The 18,656-nt window shown below is 34.5% G+C and overlaps 2 protein-coding genes across 4 annotated transcripts; both read right to left on the reverse strand.

Moving 5' to 3' along the window:
• Positions 1-320: 320 nt before the first annotated feature.
• Positions 321-5,338, reverse strand: LOC129895800 (uncharacterized). Of its 3 annotated transcripts, none has more exons than XR_008767855.1 (3): positions 5,164-5,338; positions 4,279-4,329; positions 321-1,255 (listed from the first exon to the last, which is right to left on the reverse strand). XR_008767855.1 is itself a non-coding variant. In XM_055971567.1 (3 exons), the coding sequence occupies exons 1-3, from the start codon at positions 5,244-5,246 to the stop codon at positions 1,037-1,039; spliced, it is 360 nt and encodes a 119-aa protein (XP_055827542.1). In that variant the 5' UTR covers positions 5,247-5,336; the 3' UTR covers positions 321-1,036. The 3 variants fall into 3 exon arrangements, 1 of the variants encoding a protein (XP_055827542.1); XR_008767854.1 differs by lacking the exon at positions 5,164-5,338 and adding an exon at positions 4,546-4,657; XM_055971567.1 differs by having other exon boundaries at positions 5,157-5,336.
• A 2,036-nt stretch (positions 5,339-7,374) lies between these two features.
• LOC129895507 (NAP1-related protein 2) lies at positions 7,375-18,233 on the reverse strand. The gene is made up of 10 exons (XM_055971229.1): positions 17,968-18,233; positions 12,996-13,118; positions 12,863-12,913; positions 12,612-12,683; positions 12,416-12,529; positions 12,268-12,329; positions 11,550-11,631; positions 11,348-11,404; positions 11,196-11,240; positions 7,375-7,674 (listed from the first exon to the last, which is right to left on the reverse strand). Exons 1-10 carry the CDS (start codon positions 18,076-18,078, stop codon positions 7,618-7,620), a joined length of 774 nt encoding a protein of 257 aa, XP_055827204.1. The 5' UTR covers positions 18,079-18,233; the 3' UTR covers positions 7,375-7,617.
• Between the last annotated feature and the right edge of the window lie 423 nt (positions 18,234-18,656).

Here is an 18,656-nt window from a genome sequence, read left to right on the forward strand (position 1 = left end):
TTGAAACATGTATCTACTTAACCCTTCTAAAATGGGCAAGGGATTTAACCTTACAATGGAAAACAAATATATAACTCAAATGAAATGAACTCATGATTCCAAATTGAAATGATGATTAACAAAATCCAAAGTTCAGGTTGATTTTCTGAATGATAAGAAAATGATGATTAGTAAAATGCAAAGTCCAAGTTGATTTTCTGATTCACAAACATGACAACCAACTATATCTACACCTTAAGGTAAGGGGAAAACAAATAAGAGAAAGACAAAAAAAAAAAAAAAACAATAATGGTGAATTATGGAAAGCTCCAGGGACCTGCTAATTGAACAATATTAATATTGCTCAAAAGTTTAATTTATATTTACATGGCCGAATGCACTATAATGCAGTAGAACTAAAAAAAAATTGAAATGAATAAGCGAGTGGCACGAGAAGGAATCGCATTCAGTTGGAGCACTAAAAGAAATGCTATCTCTTCTTATAACAATAAGAAAGCCAAATTATGAGTATAACAATAGTAATAATATGCTCAAACATGAGCAAAAAGTAAGGACAACAAACTGCTAGCTCTTTATTGTGAGATCAAGAGCAGCTCCCACACCTACCAACGTTAGTACATTGCCAGTGATCATGTGACCGAATTCCCCATTAGCTATTGTGGATAAATATTTCTCATAAGTAGAGGATGCAAAACAATAGCAGCCCTGCCTGAAAAGTGAAGGTTCTTTGACGAAGACACATTCTACTCAACAATTTTAATAATGCTATAGACAGCTTACTGAATCAGAAAAGTACTGGACGATAAAGCAATGGTAAATATGGATACTGAAATAACATGTTCAACATGAGGCTTTGAGTCTATGTTACCAACTATATAGCCTACACCTTCACTGAATTGCTCTTTCTGCTTATAAAAAATATGATGAAAGGCAAGTAAATGTTGGTCTTCATTAACAATTTATCTATCCAAATCACTTGGAAATCAGCTGCAAAATGAAGATCTACGTCATTTGGAGGTAGGGATGCTCCCCATCATCAAAAACCTCTTGAGAACCCACTTCTCAATCCTTGCTCTAACTTTAATTTGAAATGGATAAAATATAAGCCATAGAGACTGTCGGGATCCACATTTCTCAACTCCTCATCTTGTCTAATAAGATCCAAAACAATGAAGCACTTTCTTACCGAGCCATATGTCTTCTTGTGGCCGAACTCTTCCTTGTTAGGAACCGTGTGATAGTACAAGTAGTCATTCTGCAAAAAAGTAATGTAAGATCATAAAATGCCGGAAAACGCAGGCAGCCTTTATAGTTCTCATTTAAATAGTTTCCCTGATCAATCAAAACACATGGCGAAGAGATTCGAAGTTTTAAATGAATTGCCTGGCAGACCCCCAAATGGCTGGTGGAACACCTTGTCTTTGGGGTTTTTAATCCATTGGTTTTGTTGTGATGTTATGGTATATTTTTTTGGACAACCCTATTCTATTTCCACGTAAAATCTGTTTATGTAGTGTTATATAAGCGTATTCAATGTTTTGTCAACTTAATATAGGGTGCTGTTAAGATGTGATTGTTGTGAAGTTGTTAAAATCGATCATTACGTGAATGATTATCTCTCACCTCTCGGATTCTTGTATGTAGCACAATAAGTTTATAGCAAATTTTTGGGAAGTTGGATGACATATAAACAACACAACTTTAAAATACATTCACATTTAAAAGTTTGCGAAAAAAAGATTATTACTTCTTTTAAAAGTAGGTCAAATCAATATTGAATAAGTAAACATGAATGAAAGGAGTAACATTTAATTTTGAATGTCTCAATCTCGTCCAATAGTATCACATATGAATAGTCATAAAGTATTAAATTGAAATGTCAAGTGGCTAGTGCCACGGCCTCATGCCCAACACATCAAAGATTAAGAAATTTCACGTGCCACCACTAACTGTTCTCTAAAGTTTCATTTTTTCCATTAAGAAATTTCTCTGAGAACAGACAAACTTTGTTTATGTATAAGAAGTTGGTAAACAGCTAGTTCAATTTATACACATAGTTTTTCATTTTATTTGTGGTACACTATTTTGAATCCCATAGAACTTTTGCTTTAAAAAAACACAAAATAAAAAACATTTTTCAAGTTCAACCATGTCTTGGATAGAATTTTAGCTGTACATTTTGGATGTCCAACAGTATTGTATAGCACTTGGAGATTGAAGAAAAAGAACTTTGCCACTAAAAAGAGTTGTTATTCATGAATTCTGGCAGTGAACTACTTCATGTTGATGAATTTGGGCGACTCAAGAAGAGTTTCCCAAGAAGAAGGTAAATTTTATAGCTTTGCTGTCTCACTCACTCAAAGATTTCATTATTAATGGGAAAGATAATGTCTCAAAAGAATTTAAGGAAATATAATGTCTCAAAAGAATTTGTAGTACCTTTATCCAAAGATGAGTAAATATTTAGGAGTGAAGATACTTTAACAGTAATCAAAAATCTATGTTGATTGGACTCTTTAAAAATGTCAGCGGGTGCTTGTCGAATTCTCCAAAAATAGTATATTTTTGGCGAATCCGACACGAGTGTGGCATCGAAAATGAAGAGTCCGCTCAACTTAGCCAAAAACTTCATCAGTAAAATGGAAAATGAGTTGCATAATATTGAAAACAAAACCTATATCCCTATCTTAGGCTATGCATTTTAATTCAAGACCAGCAAATAACATTTCATTAACTATATTGTAAGTGGTTAAAATGCTAAACTACAGTCAATATCTAATGTAATTAGATAATATAAAAATGAAGAAATCCTTATATGGAAAGAACAATTAGAGGAAACTATAACGAATATGAGAAGCACCATACTTAACATATATACAATAATTACACCTCATAATTATATCGAAGGGGATTAGAAGTCGGGACTGACGCGACTTTGTTTTTTTTTTTCTTTAGAAGGGAGGTTTTGTATAGGAAAAACAGAGAGAAAAGATAAGTAATACTAATACTAAAATAAGAGACAGTCACGTCACCGGGTGAAGGATTCTCACATTAACATCTTCATTCATTCAGTTTTAAAAGAACAATAGCATCTACTGGACTATACAGTCTAACTATCAATTAGTAGATTCATCCTTATGCAATAGTGAAATGACCTAGAGTTTTGTGGGTTCATAAAAGCACAACAAATATCTTTCACCAACTTACATAAGAGAAAAATAGTTGAAGTCTCATAATTCCATATTTTCGTATAAAAATATTCTATCCAAAAAATAAAAATACTAAATTCAATAAGAAAGAAACAATGAAGGAAGATGAATATAAGTGAAAAGAAGTCAAAATTAGCAGGGAAGATGGGGGAATAAGAAGAGACAGAAGAAAATGAAAGCTGAGAAAAAAGTTGAAAGATCAAGCACAAGTATAGAATATTTAATACAATATTCAAGATGGGGACAACATGAAGGAGAGGGAAACAAAAGAAAGAAAGAGAGAAACAAATAAACCAATTATACCAATAAGGAGGATAGCCGGAACTATAAACTTATGTACCTTCTTTTCACTTTCTAAAGATCTCTTTTCAGAAGGTTTAGGTCATTGAACATCATGTATTCATTTTGCTTGTTTTAAAAAGGCTCCTAAACATCATTTTGGAACAAACCTAATATTGACTAAAAGTTATAAACACCGTTGAATTTAATTCTTCAAGCACTTGGGCTATTGGGGGTGCAAATGCATGTATGCTTTATCTTAGTTTACTTTGTAGATTGTTTTTCTTTTCTTCTTTTTTTCCACAAGCAAGCACTTTTAAGGAATAAACTCAAAGACCATGCACACAAGGTGCCCTTTCAGCACTATGTGTTGCGTTCACTATCGCACTCAAAGTCGAAAAAACTTCAAATTATTTAGTTAATTCTATCCGCGGGTAAAACATAAAACCTATTGAATTATAGAGCAAAGCTCAACTCACATATGCAGATTTCAAACAATCAATCAGACTGTGAAAATTGAAGCTTATAAGGAAATATCAACAACTTCTGATGTGTTCATTGAGAAAACTCAACTCACATATGCAGATTTTAAACATTAAATTGGAGTACGAAAATGGAAGCTTGAAAGGCGAGTTCAATATCCAAGAAAAGCTTCATGTGTTTTTTGCATATGATCCTTTAATTCCCTATTAATATTCACTTTCTTATCATCTATATCACAAATAAGATGCAAAATTGAAATTTATACTTATAAATCAAGACTGTAAGGCAAAGTAAAAGAGCAAAATACCTTCCAGCAATATATTTCTTCAGTCAAGAGGTCTTTGAGATGAGGCAATACCTACCATTAAAAATATCGAAATAAATCAAAAAAGAAAGCCTAGAAAATATTAAATACAAGTACTAAATGGGAAATGAAACATAGATGAGGCAATACCTACCATTGACAACATCAAAATAAATCAAAAAATAAGAGCCCAAAAAACATTAAATACAAGTATGGGGAATGAAACATGAAATGTTAGTATAATTAGAAGTAGAATTTTAATAACCTTACACTTCTCTTCTAGTTCTTCGATTTGAATTCTTTAATGGCTAAAATACATCAAACTCATATGTGGAATAGTGTCGAACCATTTCCTAAAGTCGTGGGTAATATTTCTCGGGCATTTTTTTCAAACACTTCATTTCTAATAAACTGACTCTGCTCTTTATTAAAATAACTTTTTAAATACTGTATTACACTATCAATTGTGAAAAAGCCTTGTTTTATTTTTAATTTTTTTGGTCTTTGATAACAATAATAATATATTCCATGTAATTACTTAAGTGAGATTTGAAAATTGTGAAATGTCTTTGGCTTTATGAAATAATGACTGTAATTAAAATTTAAAAATCATTTTGGTATCGAACTGTAAAGTACAAAAGAAAAAAAATTACAAGCCTTGTTTTATATTAAATTTTGAATTATTAAATACTAAATAATCTTGTAGTCATAATTCATGAGATAAATAATTCTTTTAGTGAGATGAATATATAACGCATGAGATAAATAAAATAATTTTGTTTTTCTTTAAAAAAAAAAAAAGTTGCTGTTATTGAAGTATTAGAGTTGCAATTTTGATTTTCAAGTTTGTAAATGGCAAACTCATCTGCAAAATTACTTACTCCGTACCCGCTTGATTTTCTTTTGAAATATTTGAATCCATTCCGCCCTTGTCTCATCCCGTGTTCATCTAAATTCGCCCCACACCCCATAGAAGCTTAAATTGATCCCGCCTCGTTGTCATCCCTACAAACAATATACCCAGTTATCTTAAGAATTATTAAGATAATTAAAGAAGAGAAAGAAGTTTAATATGAAGTTACACTTTTTCTTACTTTGGTTCAATTAAGACTTATCAGGAAAGAAACAAACAAGAAGAAATAGTAGACATAAAGTAGAGTTATTTTCACATATAATTATACCTTTGATTCCTTATTTTTATATGATGTAACATCACATAACTTGTTATTATATTATACATGTTTGTTTGATTTTTTAAAAAGAATGAAGACGTTATTTCTGCGCAGAGTACAAATAATTTTATTTAGATTGGATTCAAATTAGAGAAGGTCTTCAAATTAATTTAAGTTATAAGAGTCAATAACTATATCAAGAATAACTTAAAAAATATACAAATTGAAATCAAAATATACATTATATATTGGAGATAGTACATAGGACCATAAAAGGAGAGACAAGGACAAATCCAATTATTGTGCCAATCAAACATCACCTGGTCCTTTTTAGCACATGATGAATAATGTTATACATCGATCACTAAATCTTCTTCTTTTCAATTAATTGTAGTCGATTTTATGTTTGTCAAGACCCCATCAATTTATCATTATTATTATCATCATCGTTATCATCATTAAATACACCTTGAATATAATAAAAGATGAAGAGTGTGACTATTATCTATCATTGAACTGAATTTATTGAAATTTTCAATCATCATTACTTTAGAATCGTTAAAATTAATAATTTAGATTCCAAAAGAAGTGAAATAGAGAAAATTGGATCAAATATACACTATTTCCTTAATAAATTGAAATAGGATAACTATAACTGCTAATTATAAAAATAAGATGATGATGATGATGACTGATGAGAGGTGGGGGAAAAAATAGAATTAGCACAAAATGAATAAAGATCGTATATGTGGCCCAAGAATTTAATTATGGGTTTTAGCATATTGGTTGCTCGGTTATTTAAATAGTTAATCGGTAGTTAAATGTTTAAAACAATGTAAATATAAAACAAATATTAAAATTTGTGATTTTGTATAACATTTGAGCACCTAGTAAAATTTGTTATAAGAATAACATAATTTTTTAAAAAATTTTAAAACTGTTGATACTTTGTTCTCGGTTCCTTCTTCCATAACCAGAGCTCAGAGAAGGAAAAGATAAGAGGGCCCTATGGAGTATATGGTCAGAAATCTATAATAGAGTCCAACCACAACCATCAAATTTTTCTTTTTTGGTTAAAATAAGATCACGTAAATTAAAAGCAGAAGGCATAATTGTATACATTATTGGGGGACCTGCATAGAACCTTAGTTTGAGACATGAACGATGGACCTTCTTAGCATGTTGTGAAGAGATGGTGGATTTTTTGGAATGATCAATTTCACAAAGGTTATAACGCAGAATGAATAAAGATACATGGCCTACCACGAAATGTGAGTCATCTTAAGCTAAGAATTTATTCAAAAAAAACAAGACAAAAGAAGTCTAATACTCATTCCGTTTCATATTAGTTTCCACTTTCCACTTTACACGCCCTTTAAAAAATTATATATTAAAAAGGTAGTTTTAATAATTAACTCCTTCAAAAACCTTTTTGAAATTTTACAAACTTGTTTCTACTTCCAAAAAGAATTACTATTGTAAGGTTAAGATGAAAAAAAAACTAATTAATTCTATCTTGATTTTATATATTGACAATAATTTGGAATAACTATTTTTAATAATGTGAACAACTAATATGAAATGGAGAGAATACTATTCTTTCTACTTTTTTTCGATTTCAACTTATTATAGGAAGGAAACGAAGTAAAAATAATAATTAGCTCAATGAAAAATAGGTGGCCATTGTTTCCGTATCTAATAATGCCAGCCATGAGACAAAATGTGGCGTCGCCATTACACTCATTGTACCTCTGATTCCTTACCTTTGTATGATGTAATGTCGCAGGACATGATATACCTGTACGTTTAGTTTAAAAGTTAAGAGAGAAATTGTAAAGAAAAACAGTTACTGAACTAAGAACTAATGCCTTTTAACTCATGTTGTTTCTGGTAAAAAAGTGACTTGCCAGGTATATTCCTCGAACTCTCGACACAAAATTTACACTCCATTGATGCGAATAGCGGAATGAATAAGCCATTACTCAATGAAAAGGGCGACTGCTTAAACTTAATAAAACCAAAAAACATGTAGAGTTAGCAATTGCACGACTCACACCTAAAATTAAATTCCATTCTTTTTCCGAACATTTTAAAGCCTCTTTACTGACACCCAAAACCTATTCAACAAAACTTTTGAAGATGGTAACTCAAAAAAGAGGTGTATAAGAGTTCACTCATCCCCATCCTCCTCATCATCATCATCGTCTAAGCCTTCGTTGTCCTTTCCCTGCATTAACAATTCAATTAAGTTATATCAATCAAGCTAATAATCTCTCATTAGGCTCTCTGCAATACAAAAGGATCCAAGAACCATGTACAAAAGTTGTTTAATATTATTCACAATGGAAAAGCAATTAGCAAGTACTTTATCTCTTGATCCCAATAAAATCTACTGGGGCGTGACATACATATGTTTTGAAAAACTATTCAAGCACGAAAGTGGTTCATCTTTAAACACGCTTTGAAAAGGTTGTGTGTGTAAAGGGTTGCTCATGTCAGAGAGGTGTATCACAAGGATTAGACCTCAAGGTCAGGGGATAAACTGTGTGTTTTGCTAATATATTATTCTGCAAATCACATAACAAAGCATCAAAATAATACTATTCAGCAAGGACCTAGTTAACTTTCTCTCAAACACAAGATAGCCCTATTTGTGTGTATCCAAGAGATTAAAGCTAAATGTAAGTCAATTATACAAGGCAAATTATTTTGGATCCTCATCACCAACCTTGCAACAGTAGCTTTACTTCAACAGAGAAATGATAGGGACCATGTATGTTAACAGTAGTTATACATCTTTTTACTTCAATAGAGAAAGAAGAGACAAGGTAGGGACCAGGAAGATAACGTTAGTTATACATTTAGGGGTCGTTTGGTGTGGTGGATAAGGCAAAATAATCTTGAGATAAATTTAGTAACCCTCAATTGTTTATTTGGTTACAAAGCGTGGGATAACTTATCCTAGGATTAATAATTATGACTGGGATAAATTATCCTTCTCCTTGAGTGGTATAGCAATCCCAGAATAACTTATCCCGGGATAAAATAGGTAAATAACAAAAATATCCCTTTAAATCCTTTTTATATAGCACTTTTCACATTCATAAAGGATATTTTTGTAAACAAATAATTTATTCTTAAAATTTATATAATGCATATTATTTTGAATGCAACAAACCAAATACTCAATAAAAAATAATTTCAACACAACTTATCCCATCATAACTAATATCATCATAACTTGTATTCAAACCAAATGACCCCTAGTGTATATGAATAATACTAAATAGAGTGTATTAGTAATGCTTGCATTACTTATATATATTATTTTTTATGCATTGTTTGATTCGGTGTATTAAAAATAGCATACATTGTATAAAAATATTTATTCACAAAGATACCCTTCACAATTATTGGTGGAAAGATGTAAAAAAGGTTTTGAGGGGCAATGTGGTCTTTAAATATGCTAGTGCATGCATCAAAACCCCTTGCATTACCAATACCATGGATTTCCATGTATTAGTAATACACACCTCAATACACAATAGAGTGTATAACTAATGCAAGCATTCATTATACATAGATTGAAAAAGTGTACCATACAAGGTACTACTAATATACAAATCTAATGCATGGATTATTTCTTTGAATACGCTCTACCAAATGACCCCTTAGTACTTCGTGTCCTTACCCATGTGTTGTTTGGTAAAACTAGAAACCGAAGTGAAAGGATGATCATTCCTTCCTTCCTACCAAGATTTGGACAGTTGACATAATATCCAGTCTTATTTCTGTTTTACTTCTGAAATGAAGGGAAAAAAGAACTCAATGGTCTAGCTACCCCTCCTATCATCCCGAAATATAGTTCATAGCCTCCACAAAAGAAGCATTTCCCTATGCAATAGAATATAGAATTAAAAGTCTACATTGCTACAAAAAATATTAAATTAACTACTGGTAATTTATAAATCTGCTCATTTTTGTCATGCAACACTGCAAAAGACGTCAGACAGATTAGTTTAGAAACTTAGCTCGCAATTTCCAGTGTAAAGCTAGAAAATCTTGCTACCACATCCTATCCCATCATTACACTTATTTACACCATCTACTATCATCAACAGTCCTTAAATTCTCTCTTCCTTCCTTTTTCATACTACAAATCAGATATTTTTTAAAATTGTCAGTATTAAGTTTAAGGACGTGTCTAATATCTATAACATAATTACATAAAGGTTTCTTCAAAATATATCCTTGCTAACTTATTCTCTGGTGCGATCTTAAATTGTGGAAAAGATTTTCTAAAAAAGAATTATTATTTTTTTTGAGAAGGTAACATTTTTCTCAAAAAGAACATTTTACAGGGTGAGAATTATCTTTTTGTATACTTAGTTTTCCTAATTATCTCAGCTATGGTGCGAGTAACCAGTCAGATTGGGATCTAAAAGTTAAATCATCACATAAATGTTAAGATTCGAGAATACCAAAGGAACTTCTATTTCAGAATTAGAAAAACAGAATACAAAGATAAGTATCGGTTTGGGTACAAGCAGAGCCATTGTCATTGAACACTTAAAACATGAACCAAGAAAAAAAAGTACCAAAAATGATAAAAATCATGAGAATAAATCACATTTTCCATGCACTGTCAGATATTGAGCAATTTTGCTATCCGTTAAGGCTTTTTGGTCTGATGTTATTCCTCTGCTAAGAAGAAGTCTCATTTTTGCCCTTGACCATTAACGGAGTTCCAATGTGAGAAGTTGATGGGTAAAAAATAGACCTTTTTTCTCAAAAAAGTTGGACATGTGGCATTAACCCATTTCAAGGTGGAGTTTTGCTAGTAATGGCAAGGGAAATTACGAAACGATTTGCCAATGGCAAGATCATTTATCATCAAATGTCTAACAGAGATAAAATTGAGTAATTTTGGATAGCAATGGACAACTTTGAACCTTTTCTCAAAAGTCCTCGTCCAAAGAAAGTCTTATTTTTAAAAAAAAAGTTCATCCCCTTGTCATGCCAAAAGAAATTCTGCATAATCATACAACATACTGTCCTCGGTTTAGGTAATCAAATCATTTAAACTCCCTTATGTTAATTTGTTCATAGACCATAATAAACCCAAAATAAAAGCTTTAGGACATTCACAGGATAGTTTCTTCCTATCAGAGTGATGCAATTTCATTTTTTTTTCATACTCTATCCTCTCTAGTGTAAAATCATATAGCTCACAAAAAAACAGTAACAACACCTGTGCAAAATTGAGGACAATAGCCAGTTCTTCTCAGAAACAAAGACATATTCCTCTATAAATAATAATCATAAATATGATCGTTTGATAGCCTTCACTAAGCAATGACACTATATGCTGAGAGTTGACGCTTCTTTTGAAGAGCATGAGGAAAATTCTCAAGAGCTCTAAAAGATGACATGTTCAAGACCAATATTGAAGCTATATGTGGCATTAAGTGGCGTTGAGGGTTGGACAACAAACATCTTTTCAAGATGCTACTGGTGCATCAACTAGGAAGGATACTTAACTACAATTTGCCATTTAAGCCAAAAAAACATATATTAAGATATTGACGAGACCCAATAATGAAATGAAATAATTAAGCACTAGCAGGCATTTTTAGGGGAAAAAAGAAGAAGAGACATTACAGTTGCAAACAAATAAGTATGCATGTGCTTACAGTCTAGATAATGTTATCGCAACTATTGCAATCATGAAGAATGAACTATTTTTACCTCATCACCACCTTCGTCCTCCTCAAGATCTTCTTCATCAGGATCCTGCGCAAAGTAACATATGACAAACAATTAGAGATAATAAACCAACTTCCATGACTTAACAATTAATAAAACACGGGAAACAAGAATGAAGATGGTAGGGAACTAACATTGTTAAAGTAAGTTAGAGGGTTCGGCCACAAGTTGTCCTTGATTATCTCAGCAACCTGCAAAAAGGATGGAAAAAAACAAAGATATATTGTGAAAATGAAACTTCCTACAAATACTATACCTTATCCACAAAAAATGTAAAATGAATAAATAAGAAATAAAAATCTCAGTACAGTAATTGATGCAAGATAAAGACATTACTTCATCTTGAATCTCCAGAAAGACATCCTCATCATCTTCACCATCGTCCTTCTGATTGACTTCACTGAACCAGCTAAAGAAGCTGCAAATACAATCCCCAAGGGAGAAATCAACTGAGCAAGAATGACACACAATATCAGCTAGTGATGTTTATTCAAGTGCTACAGTGCAGACTAGGGAACTCGAGGCCACTGAGCATGTGATCCTTTCACTTATCATCTTATAACTAACTGCTAATGAGAATCACCATGCACTTGATGGGCTAACTCAGAGAGTGCAAAAGTATTGCCAAAAGAGTATCTACAGAGCTGAATTAACTAATAATAATCAGCATCAATCATAAAAACTCATGCTTCTGTTTCTCATCAAGGTATTTGACATTTGATGCAACACGTTGAACTGGGCTATGTCTACAATGACAGTGTAAGATTAAGTTGGGCTCTGCATTACTATGTGAATATCAGCAACTTCCTGTCCAATCCTGATTGGTAGTGATTCCTAACAAAGTCTTCTATCAGAGACTAGGCAAATTAAGGTTTCAACCAATACAATCAAAAGAAGTGACCGCTTGCAAGTTGACAAGCAGGGTATGGAAAACCTAATGGTTAAACAGAAACTTTCAAAGTTGAAAGCAGATATATACAAAAAATTAAGAGACCTTGAGTTTGTCTTGTTAATAAAATAAACCAACAAAAATGCTAAACATTAAGAAACTGACCTTTCCTCAGCAAGGGGTCGCTTGTTTCCTTTCTTCTCATGAGCAACTCCATTAGAAATGCCCTTCACAAATAAAACAATATGAATAATGAGAGGAAATTGATAAGCCAGAGATGATACACCTCTTAATAGAAAATTTGGCAACTCACCCTGCCTTCCGTCCATTGTATTGTCGAAGCAGTGATTTTTGTAGGTCCATCTTCAAGGAAGGTATAGGTCTTCGAGAGCTTTGAATTTTCAAAATAAGGATTTGAATTGAAGTTCTGTAAAACAAAGAGGATGATCATCAGTGAACTACGTTGATTTGTAGTAGATACATTAGTTGTGTGGAGGGTGAGAACTTACAAACGTGATTGTATAACCCGATTTTACATCCTTAGAGTCTTCCACTTCAACAGAACTTAGAAACTTGAAAATCTAGCATGAAGAAAGTCACTTATGCATTTAGATTCAGAAGCCAAACAGCTATACGAAGAACACAAAAAATTATAAGAGTTGGAAGTCATATTGCCAATTCAGCATTGGCCAAAGCTGGGAAAAGCAATGTAGGAAGATTTGACAATTGTCTACTTTATATTTTCTAATTTAGACCAAACCTTGTGGTCCTCTTCAGTTAGAAGTTCCCCAAGAACAGGATGACTCAAGAACTGCAAGCAAATGACACAAGCCATGTATGAGAAGCACTGTAAAATTTCAGCAACATAGAGAAAATCAGGTCAGATCACTTACAGCCGTCAGCCAGAAGTCAGGAATAGCTTTAATAATATCATTACGCCTATCATAGACTGGCTGGCGGACAAGACTGTACTTTTGTTCAATTTCCAACACTTCATCACTTGCCTTCTCATTAATCTGCTAGTGAAAATTGTTAAAGCATTAGTAAAAATGCAAAACCAAGAATAAAACAATATACTATCAGTATCGAGCAACAAAAGGAAAGCTTCCAGAAAAAGTTCTTGAATTAATCATTAGATGTGACGCCAAATCTCGTCAGATTCAGTCACAATTGTGCAATCACTCACCACTTGTGTGGAACGAGTACTTGAAAACCCAGTACCTCCAACAGAAGATAAAAGTCAATGTTTGATTGTTTAAGACTACAACAACAACAACAACAACAACCCAGTGAAATCCCACAACATGGGGTCTGGGGAGGGTAGAATGTACGCAGACCTTACTCCTACCAAGGTAGGACGGCTGTTTCCTAGAGACCCTCGGCTCAGTAAAAGCATAAATGCATAAATGCATTAGAATAGGAAATTAAAAGCTTTATGAGAAAAACAACAAACAAATAACGAATAGATAACAAATAAATACAAATAAATAAATACAAATAACAAATAACGATTAAATAAATAATGATAGCGTCACAGGTTCAATAGAGTAATCAAAGCATAGAAAGTAATAAATAATAACATAAATAACATAAATCAGAATTCACAGCGCAAGAGATCGTAATGCACTACTACGCCTATGAATAGAGAAGAAAAACAAGACTATGAACTAGCATTCTACCCTAATGTGGGTCCTCCACACCCTCCTATCTAAGGTCATGTCCTCCGTAAGCTGTAACTGTGCCATGTCCTGTCTAATCACCTCTCCCCAATACTTTTTCGGCCTACCCCTACCTCTTCTGTAACCATCCATGGCCAGCCTCTCACACCTCCGCACTGGGGCATCTGTGTCTCTCCTCTTCACATGTCCATACCATCTCAGTCGCATTTCCCGCATCTTGTCTTCCACCGAGGTCACTCCTACCTTGTCCCGAATAGCCTCATTTCTAATCCTGTCGCTCTTGGTGTGCCCACACATCCATCTCAGCATTCTCATCTCAGCAACTTTCATCTTTTGAATGTGAGAAGTCTTAACTGGCCAACACTCCGCCCCATACAGCATAGCCGGTCTAACCACCACTTTATAGAACTTGCCCTTAAGTTTTGGTGGCACATTCTTGTCACACAGCACTCCGGAAGCGAGCCTCCATTTCATCCACCCTACCCCAATACGATGTGTGACATCATCGTCAATCTCCCCGCTGCCTTGCATGATAGACCCAAGATACTTGCAACTACTTCTCTTTTGGATGGCCTGAGCACCAAGCCTAACTTCAACGCCAACCTCCTGAGGTGTCTCACTGAACTTGCACTCTAAGTACTCTGTCTTTGTCCTACTCAACTTAAACCCTTTAGACTCCAAGGTATGTCTCCAATCCTCCAGCTTAGCGTTAACTCCACGGCGAGTCTCATCGATCAGGACTATGTCATCCGCGAAAAGCATACACCATGGCACCGCATCTTGAATTTGTCGCGTCAATCCATCTATCACTAAGGCAAATAAAAAAGGACTAAGAGCTGATCCTTGATGCAGCCCCATCACCACTGGAAAGTGCTCTGAGTCCCCTCCTACTGTCCTTACCCTAGTTTTGGCTCCCTCGTACATGTCCTTGATCACCCTAATGTATGCCACAGGTACACCTTTAGCCTCCAAACATGTCCATAGTATTTCTCTTGGGACTTTATCATAAGCCTTTTCTAGGTCGATGAATACCATATGCAAGTCCCTCTTCCTCTCCCTATGCTGCTCCACCAGTCTCCTCATAAGATGGATGGCTTCTGTAGTTGAGCGTCCCGGCATAAATCCAAACTGGTTCTCTGAAATAGACACGTCTCTCCTCACCCTCATCTCTACCACTCTTTCCCACAGTTTCATAGTATGGCTTAGTAGCTTAATACCTCTATAGTTGTTGCAACTCTAGATATCCCCTTTGTTTTTGTATAGAGGGATCATTACGCTCGACCTCCATTCTTCGGGCATCGTTGCCGTTTTAAAGATGACATTAAATAACCTAGTCAACCACTCCAAACCTACCGAGCTCGTGCTCTTCCAAAATTCCCCAGGAATCTCGTCAGGTCCGGTTGCTCTTCCCCAGCGCATCCTACGAACAACACTCTTAACCTCCTCGACCTTAATACTCCTGCAATACCCAAAATCGCGACGCCTCCCTGTATGTTCTAAATCTCCCAACACAAAGTCTCTGTCCCCTTCCTCATTCAAGAGTTTATGGAAATAGGACTGCCATCTCTGTTTAATAAGGGTCTCGTCTACCAATACTTTTCCATGCTCGTCCTTAATGCACTTCACTTGGTCCACATCGCGTGCCCTTCTCTCCCGCGCCCTGGCTAACCTGAACAATTTTCTATCCCCACCTTTCTCTTCTAGTTCAGCATAAAGGCGTTCAAAAGCTGTTGTTTTTGCCATCAAAACCGCCGACTTCGCCTCCTTTTTCGCTATTTTATAAAGTTCCATATTCGTCCACTTCTCCACCTCATCTGTGCTTTCTATCAACTTTGCGTATGCCATCTTCTTTGCTTTCACCTTTTCTTGTACTTCTTCGTTCCACCACCAGTCTCCTCGATGCCGACTACGACTACCAATCGAGACTCCCAACACTTCCCTTGCCACAGTCCTAATACAACTAGCCGTCCTATCCCACATACTGGTCGCATCCCCATTACTATCCCAAGCCCCCATGACCTTCAACTTCTCTCCCATCTCCAGGCCATTTGCAGTGGTCAAACTCCTCCATCGATTGTTTAAGACTGTCAGAAACAAATCCCCGAGAACAGCCACTCCACAACTATTATTAACAATATGAAAAGTCGCCCACACATCCAGAGGGGACAAGGACCAAAATGGAACAATACAGCACATCATATTGAAGATATGATCCAGAATAACAATACTCAACTCTCATGATTACAGAATGCCAAGGCAAAACCAACTCATACAAACATACTGTGAACTCACATACTGACTAAAATTCCTGGTTCACTTTCTCCATGTTTTTCCTATACTATTTTGCTTCAACTATCTCTTTTAATATATTACTTGAGCACTGAATTCTTAACACCAGTTCACTGGGATTCTCTCCCTAAAGCTTCTTAGTTTATAGTGAAGCATTTTCCCCACAATACATCAAAACAACTGGACGAAAAGAATAGCGGAGATTTTCCTGGCACATCCAACAATTGCAAATCATCTCCCTAGGATAGGTCCATCGCTAGACCATTTGTTTCATTTACACTTGAAATCCATCCCATTCATCAAAAGAAATGGTGCCATAGGTACAAACAAGACGGAAAAGATAGTTCGCGTTTCTTACTCTCATGAAAACGACCACCTCTATGGCATCCAACCGTATCATAAGGACTTGTGGATTCAAATCTAGGTGATGCATGTCAAGCCCGAAGAAACACATCACTAACACAAGACTGAAGAGGTGAGGAAATAACCAAAAAAAAAACAAGAAACATGGGACAAGACACAAAATGACTACTGACGGGACAAAGGACATTTGAAAAACCATCACAACTGATGTACCATCTATCCATGTATATTAAGACACCTCATATCTTCCTTGCACTCTATCTGTAAGCTTGTTAGCAAAGGAGAGATGGTATTAGTAGAGTCACTTATGCAAGAGCCACTACCAGCAAACTTCATCGGAACTTATTAGGGAGAATTAGACTGCAGCGGCTATCTTACTTTGTACCAACCTCACTGCCACTACCTACACCATTTTATGTTGAGCTTTTCCTTTGAACTTAAACGATCTTCATTGGAGCTGGTCATGAGTCTGCTCTTTGCCTACAACTTTACACAACTGCTTTTCTCATTTCACAATTGATTTAAAGGAAGTGAAAAACAGAAGAATGGGTGTTACAGTCTTTCAACCTCAAGCAAGAGGTGGTGATTCTGACACATTCCCCCCACAGTCACTACAAGCTTTCTTGTTTATTTTTGATGTATTTTCTTTATTTAATTTGTTTGATCATCTCTTCAATGACAATATTACTTGAACTTCAAAATTAACCCCTTCCCACTCCCCCATTTTCACCCCAAGTCTCACCCAAACTTTTTCTGTTTCTAGTTTTGCAATGGTCCGCAAGACAGAAAAACCCAAGCAACACAAAAGCTCAATGGCACGATTACCACGTAATACGTATGAACCATCTCCCCTTGCTTGGTCCAATTACCCAAACCATCTCTCCCATCAATAGCTCGGAGTATGCAACAATTATAAAATTAAAGGCAATTCTAAATCCTTGGGAATCCTCAAGTCAAAATATAGAAACATAGGTTTTACTATTCTTTGAAATATTTACTAATGAATTTTGTTGTCCTCTGGAAAAAGACACCTCAACTCTTTTCTACATTCCTTCCTTCTTTTCCCTTTCAACTTTATCCTCCCACCTTCGCAGCTCTCGCTCTCTTTATCTCTCTACACAACCAACAATTCCAGGTGTACAATGTTCAATAAACATTTGGCATTAAATAAACATGTATCTCCCCTGTCAAACACAAATCTGAGCCTTTACCTCACGGAATTTTCCTTTTAATCCTGTTTGTTTAATGTCAAATAAAAGAGCGGCCACAAATCTTTGAAGTCTTCCAAGTTCTTAAGTTTACATCTTGTTCCAGTAATTGCAATTTCTTTATTTGAACTTATCTTAATTATACAAGTACGCTCCAACCATGATTTAAAAAGTTGGAACGTTAATGATTCCTATAATAAAAGGGAAATTTCGCTAGTCCGTACTTAAGGTTTTGGAACCACAGGAAGAACAAAAAGAAACTAAAACAACAGAGACAGTGAGGAAAATAGAATAAGTTTTTCACTATGTGAGAAAAATAGGTGTACCTTCTCGAGCTCGTCTTGTATCTCTTGCAGCTTCTCAACAGACATAACCAGCTTCCCATCAATGCCGATTTCCTCCTCTGCCATTTTCTGCTTCTTCACTTCTGCCCCCATTTTCTGCTGCACGGTACTCGTTGTTTCTTGAGTTGCTTTGTTATGACGTCTTAAACCCTAAAACCCTCTGTTTTATAACGGCTTTGACATGTCGAGTTTTGGGAAAGTGGCGCATTGAGCCAGTACTTCGGCTTTGGGATCGAGGTTAATGTTTCGGTTCGGCAAATTCTTTTAACAAATTTTAACTGCACTAATTTTGAGGATAATGATATATTTTTTCGTTCATTTATATTATTTTAAAATGTTCAATAATACTTATCAGTTTTATAAAATTAATCAATAATTTATTATGATGTATCTATTTTATTTTTGTTATTAAATACAATTTATTTTTCAATGTTTAGATAACTTCTATTTAATAAGGTGATTTGATAAAATTACTCTGAAAGTAGATGATAATTCATGCATTAAATATGAGAATATACACAATATCGACATAAATAAAAAGTCTTAAAACAGATTGAACTTGGAGATTAAATTAGGATCAATTAAAAATTATTTAAAAATGAATTAAGGCTTGAAAGTGTTGAGATTAATCAAATTCAAATTATCTTAAACCTAACCATAAAAATTTGAAT

Source organism: Solanum dulcamara, chromosome 7 (assembly GCF_947179165.1).
Source record: "Solanum dulcamara chromosome 7, daSolDulc1.2, whole genome shotgun sequence".
NCBI classification, from domain to species: Eukaryota; Viridiplantae; Streptophyta; class Magnoliopsida; order Solanales; family Solanaceae; genus Solanum; species Solanum dulcamara.

What these genes read in the sequence shown, in the direction of transcription:
- LOC129895800 (XM_055971567.1), bottom strand. Translation starts at nt 5,246, where the DNA reads ATGGGGTGTGGGGCGAATTTAGATGAACACGGGATGAGACAAGGGCGG. An exon ending in GAAAATCAAGCGGGTACGGA is followed by an intron (nt 4,330 to 5,156) that starts GTAAGTAATTTT and finishes TTTTAATGGTAG; the next exon opens with GTATTGCCTCATCTCAAAGA. An exon ending in AAGAAATATATTGCTGGAAG is followed by an intron (nt 1,256 to 4,278) that starts GTATTTTGCTCT and finishes ACTTTTTTGCAG; the next exon opens with AATGACTACTTGTACTATCA.
- LOC129895507 (XM_055971229.1), bottom strand. Translation starts at nt 18,078, where the DNA reads ATGGGGGCAGAAGTGAAGAAGCAGAAAATGGCAGAGGAGGAAATCGGC. An exon ending in TTCTGGAGATTCAAGATGAA is followed by an intron (nt 11,405 to 11,549) that starts GTAATGTCTTTA and finishes TCCTTTTTGCAG; the next exon opens with GTTGCTGAGATAATCAAGGA. An exon ending in CTCTAACTTACTTTAACAAT is followed by an intron (nt 11,241 to 11,347) that starts GTTAGTTCCCTA and finishes TACTTTGCGCAG; the next exon opens with GATCCTGATGAAGAAGATCT.